Here is a 6,152-nt window from a genome sequence, read left to right as displayed (position 1 = left end):
AAAGACAGTAAATAAAAAAATAAAGAGATATAAACAAAAGATAGAGTGTAGAGAGTAAAAAGGTGGGTGTAGAGAGAAAAGAGTGGATGTAAATAAAACTATTCTTAATAATTTTATTATAATAGTTAGGGGTAATTTTAAAATAATAAAGGTGTAAAAAGAAAATTTAATCATTTAACAATTATGTGGAGTGTGTAGTTAAAAAGAGTGTAGAGAGCAAAAAATGAGGTGTCAATAGAATTTTAGTTTAGAAAAATTTTAAGTCTAATATACATAAAAGTTCAATAATTAACTTTTAAGAGTGGTGCCCACCCTAATTTACACGTTTCTTTTTTTTCCCCTTTTCGGCCTGATGTTCTTGTATTTGTATTTTAATCCCACAAATTCAAATCATCATAAATTTAAACTAACAAGCTTTTCATGTAAGTTGTCTTGTATTGGGTACTGCTATGCTGAAATATTCACATGTGCTTGTAATCACGAAAATAAATTTTGGGTTACCGTTGATGACCACTTATCAGTTCAAATATAATGATAGACTTCTTCCCCAAAAGAGTGAATTCAGGAATAGAAAATTTTAGTTGCAATAATTTCTCAAAAAAAACGACAAATATAATAAACCCAAAGAACTGCAATATAGTTCTCCTGAGTTATGTCAACCAGGTGGACCCCTTATAGAAGACAACTAAGGCGACCATTGATGTGATCATAAGACATTTCAGAGTAAACAGTTTTATGGGCTTCTTCTTCTTTTCCCTAGTCGAGCAAAAAACTACAACATCTTGATATGAATGATAACGAATGTTGAATAATTTATTTCAGCCCCCAAGCGCCTTTCTGGCTCTCTCAGTTCATTGCATCGTAATCATCCAACTGATCGTTGTATTCAAGCACCTTTCTCTTTATCTTTGAGGAATCTACCCATGTAATGAAGTCTTCCATATTCCTTGTCACAAGGAATGCTGGGTCGGTAACTGTGTCCGGACCAACTCGTACGTGTCCCTGCTCAATGTATGTGACGGCCTCTTTCAAGTGCTCGGCAAACTTCAAGCGCACCATAATGGTTGAAAGCCTGCGTCTGCAGAGAAACCGAAAAATGGAAAGAGGAAAAGAATTCGAGTTAATGGACAACAAAGACCCAAAAAGAATCTGAAATTAAGGAAATGAATAACTCAGCTGGCTCACTAACAAGCTATCTAGCAAAAAATAAATGAATAAATAATCTTTAACTAGCATTCTTTGTAGTATCTGACAAGTATGACCACAATTTTCTTTAAAGGCATAATCTTACAGAATAATTACCTGCAGAGAGCAGAGACCGTTAATCGCTCACATAAAACCAAGCTTTGTTTAGATGGTATCACACCAATATTGTACCTGTTAAAAACATAAACTCTAAATCATCAACAACAATTAAAATGACAAGAAATTCAGACATATGGATGAACAACATTCTAAATTCTAAGATAAGATAACTGTTGTCAGTGTTACACTTACAAGAAGTACACCCTAACACTAACATATCGTGCTCATATCCTCTTCACAACTTCAAATAAACTGAATACTCAAACTAAGAGCTTCCCATAAGGACACTAACATTTTCTTTATTCACAAAATACTTCATTAAATTCCGTAACCATTTTTCTTCTCAAACTAATCAACCCCACCCAAAAAAAAAAAAAAAAACAACCCAACCACACCAAACTTAAAGACCTTTTCTCAACAAGTGATCAAGAAGAAGTATTCCTTTCCTCTACGAAATGAAGCTCTAACAAGAAAGCAAAGGCAACAATTTGAGAAAATACAACTGACGATAACAAATAAAATGAAACTAAAAAAAAATAACATCTCACAATTTTTCCAAAAGCGTGTCGGTCATTTCAATACGAAAAGGGTCCTTCCCATCCATCTTCATCAAAATGTTCACCAGCCTATGCACCATTCGACACAAACCCGAATATCTGTTTCCAATTATTAATTTTTTTCAGGGGAAAAAAAAAAGAAATTATAACATGCACAAGGGCATGATTGATTAGGGGGGAAAAAAAAAACAAATAATGCGACAAGAAAAATAAATAACTAAAAAAAATTCTTCAGGAAAAGAAAAAATTACTTCTTGTAATCGTCGCGACCGGTGACATGATATCGCTGCATAACCCGGGCTTCTCTGTGACCTCCGTCCCTCTTCCATTCCAAGAAGTTGACTTTCTTCAACAGCTTCTTCTCGTGATACTTGAGCTTCCTCATGGCTGATGATGATAGTACGGAGCTAAAAGAAAAACCCTCGAAGAAGAAATTAGGAAACTTGAATTGGGAATTGGAAAAGTGCTAAAACCCTAGCCCCTAAACGAGGAAGGGAAACAAGTTGCCAGCCAGACTCTTAATGGAGCTCCAGACCCGGGCCGGCCCAATTTCCTTTGATGGAAGAGGAATCCAATTGGGCCACTTCACGTTGATCCACATATTTTGGGCTCAAGCTTACGAAATCGGTGCATGAGTACGTGCGCTCGTTCACTTCGTTGATTTGAGTTTATAATTCGAGTTGAGATGTAATTTTATGTGATAATTTTTTATTGTAATAAAAAAGTTAAATGTGACTATTTTTAAAACTTTTTACTGTAGTAAAACTCAAATTCTAAACTCGAATCGATGAAATGAACAGGCCTACGTATGCCAGGTTGAATAATTAAAGGGAAATTGGGAATAAAATTCAAATTTAAGACTTTTCTAAAATAAGTTGAAGTCTGGTGTTCAAATCAAAGTAGTATAAGACCTCATTCATTTCACCAATTCGAGTTTTCAGTTTTAAATTTTTACAGTAAAAAACTCTCAGAAAATATCACATTTAACTTTTTTTGCTACAGTAAAAAGCTCTCTGAAAATGTCACATCTCAGCTCGAATTGAAAACTCAAATTCGCAAAGTGAACGAGTGAATAACTATATTTTAAAAGTGGCATACGCCATAATTTACCATTTAAGCATAATTTACATATGAGAAAAGGATATAAGTGAATAACTAGAGTTCAAAAGTGAAACAAAAAAATAAATAAATAAATAAAAGAATGAGAGTTGTGTTATTTGGCGTAATAAGGAGAGAAGGAAATAAAATTATATTTTCTTGTTTAGTATTGCAAGTGAAAATGTGGTTGCAGGTATTGACGCTAATGCCGTACTTGATTCCATCCTAAAACGTAATTTCAATCCCACCACCCTAAGATTAAAAATATAAACTGAAAACGTACGGATAATTTAATGAAATTTCTATTTTATTCCGTCTCGTTTTACAAAGATTTTATTAATGTAGGAAGATAATTTAATAAATTTACTAGTCTCATTTTTATTTTTTTGAAGCTCTCTCTTCAGTTTTATCAACAATTTTGGAGAGACTTAAAAATATGTGTCCTGCAAGAGATTTTTATGTGCCCAATTTCTTTTTTTTTTTTTTTTTTTTTTTGGTTCAAAAATCACTCCAACCAAACAAATAGTTTCTCAAATTTCACCTATTAAATTCGTCCACCATGTTCCTTAACCTTTTTTTTTTTTTTTGTTTGGGTGAATACCTTGACTTCACTTTCCATCATAGTGAAAGCCACATTAAATTCAATTGATTGGCAAAGAGTACCTTTTTTTAAAATTAAAAAAAAATCAAATCATCCCGAGAAAATATTCTTGCGTTTGCAATGGAGCTCCCACAAATTTATGGTAATTGAAAATATGACCCCTGAAAGTCCAAAATGCAGAGGGGACAGCTAAGAGTATGATGAAGAGGAGAGCCTTATCGTCCACAGAAGGTGGGGGAGAATGTGAAATGCCCATGTGAGGAGCATTAACTTTCATTTACTCTACCACCAGTTCCATTGCCATCTATCCATTCCCCACCCATTTGTGTTTATACGAAGAAAAAACTACAAACATCAATCCATATTTATGCAGTCAGATTATTGATAAAGTACCAAAAATATTGGATCAAATATATATAGAAGGCTAGGCTACTTATAGGCGTAGCTCCTTGTGTTAAAGGAGAGAAAAAAAAGAAAAAAGCATATCCTTGTGTTTTCTCATGAAATAATATAACCATGAATAGGTATTTACCTTGTGGATTTTTTTTCCCCCCTTTTGGTGGAAACCTTGTGGGAGTTAACTGCCTAATGCTTGATATGGATAAATTTTAAGAAATACCACGAGAGTCCGTTTAGTTCGCTAATTTGAGTTTTTAATTCGAGTTGAGATGTAACTTTATGTGAGAGCTTTTTACTGTAGTAAAAAAGTTAAATGTGACTGTTTCTGAGAGCTTTTTACTGCAGTAAAATTCAAATTCTAAACTCGAATCGGTAAAATGAACAGAGCATAGTTTCTAATATCGTTTTTTTTTCTCTTTTTTTTTTTTTTTTTTTTTTTACTAAAGCGTAAAGCTACTTTATAAACATATCCACTAGCATTTTCATGCTATATGGTTAATATTAATATGTGACGGAATAAGTAATAAAAAAAAGAAGTAATACCTTTTGGCATTACTCCATTAAATTTTACACATCTATAGCATATAGTAATTGGATCTGCCAAGCACTCCAACATGAAAACATCTTTTTTTATCCCATCAGCAACAAATTCATGTGAAAAGGAGCCCCTTTTATCTTATATCAAATTTGAGAAATTTATTAGTTGCCCAAGAGTCCAATGAGGTCCACCGCTCACTTTTTCTTTTATTTTCTTCTTTTTTCTTTCAAAACGGGTGAATTTCATAGGAAAAATGCTTCGGAATACCACTTTTTTCAATCATAAAATTCTAGTGGGTGAGAATAACAAGAATATACATTCCTTTTCTTTTTCTTTTCTTTTTTATGTGATCAAATTTCGTCTACTGATTCGTTAGGCACTCCCATTAATTTCAAAAGTGAAAGATCGAACCAAACCAGCTATGGAAAAACAGAACTTTTCAGGCAGCAAAACACTTTGCCCATAATTGCAGACGCTAATGGAGGACAAGACAAGTGATTGATTAGCTTATTTTCAAACTAATATTATATATACATGTATATATATATATATATATGTTTATATCTACCAATGTATATACAAAGTTATTGATTGGCTTATGAAATAAATCACATGCCATTTTTAAATAGTTAATTTAAACTGGTCAGCCAATTCACGGGCTTTTGGCATGTTGGTAAATTCCAAAACCATATCTCTATTTAAAGCGAAGCTTTAATCTATAATGAAGTGAAAAAAACAAAAGAGAAAAGCTGAAAAGGGGATTGGTTTAGCTTTGGCCGTGGCTAGACCTTCAATGCGACAAAACATGGACAAGCACTTGTGTGTAATGCTTTCCGAATGGATTATGAATATGCTCTATATAATACATTTTATGACAGGACATGACTTAGGGGTCATTAGACATACGGGATTTCTCCGATAAATCTTACTATTAATAATATTAATTTTTGACCGTTAAATTTGATCAAAATTATATTAAATTAAAAAATATGAAGAACAGTTTTTGATATAAATTTAACAGTTAAAAATAAATAATCATAGATAATTTATTTTTTCTTATCCTACTAGAAAAATTCTCTAAATATATGTGTGTCAATTCACCCACAATTGATAGCCAAATTAAGCATTATTTTCTTTATTCAAAACAAATTATAACACATTTTTAGGAAGTTTATAAGCCGCTACATATACGCCAAAAATTAATAATAAACACCAAGTTAAACGGCACGGCATCCTAGTAACCATCAAGTTAAAGGCTCAGGATTCAAATCACATATTTAATTACAGTGCTTAATTGATATTTAACCAATTAAATTGTGTCACGTCATTTAAAAAATGTAAAATACTTTTAACTAACTTTTCAACAATTTAATGTTTATATCTATTAAATGACGTGTCATAATGTGAGTGATTAGACACTAAAAACTAAACATGTGATTTGAATCCCAAAATAGGATACATCAAAACTCTATTTAGAATGCTGATATGAAAAATTATACTTAGAAGGACGCGTATATAAAAACATATTAAATACTCATTTAGAAAAAAAAATGTTATATCTATGCATTTAGAACCATTGCGATGAGAAATACGTGACACGAGAAAGAAGAAAATTAGCATGTCATGTGCTTTCTTTTTTTTTTCCTTTCTCTTC

The 6,152-nt window shown here is 32.0% G+C and overlaps 1 protein-coding gene across 2 annotated transcripts; it reads right to left on the bottom strand.

Moving 5' to 3' along the window:
• Nucleotides 1–480: 480 nt before the first annotated feature.
• Nucleotides 481–2,336, bottom strand: LOC21401136 (U3 small nucleolar ribonucleoprotein protein IMP3). 2 transcript variants are annotated; one of them, XM_024167531.1, is made up of 4 exons: nt 2,114–2,336; nt 1,854–1,931; nt 1,303–1,377; nt 481–1,078 (listed from the first exon to the last, which is right to left on the bottom strand). In XM_024167531.1, exons 1-4 carry the CDS (start codon nt 2,245–2,247, stop codon nt 847–849), a joined length of 519 nt encoding a protein of 172 aa, XP_024023299.1. In that variant the 5' UTR covers nt 2,248–2,336; the 3' UTR covers nt 481–846. The 2 variants fall into 2 exon arrangements, with proteins under 2 accessions (XP_024023299.1, XP_024023297.1); XM_024167529.1 differs by having other exon boundaries at nt 482–1,078; nt 1,854–1,961.
• Between the last annotated feature and the right edge of the window lie 3,816 nt (nt 2,337–6,152).

The sequence above is a fragment of the Morus notabilis genome, unplaced genomic scaffold (assembly GCF_000414095.1).
Source record: "Morus notabilis unplaced genomic scaffold, ASM41409v2 Scaffold948, whole genome shotgun sequence".
NCBI lineage: Eukaryota > Viridiplantae > Streptophyta > Magnoliopsida > Rosales > Moraceae > Morus > Morus notabilis.
The sequence above is the reverse complement of the archived record's forward strand: the minus strand, read 5'-3'. Positions and strand labels throughout refer to the sequence as shown.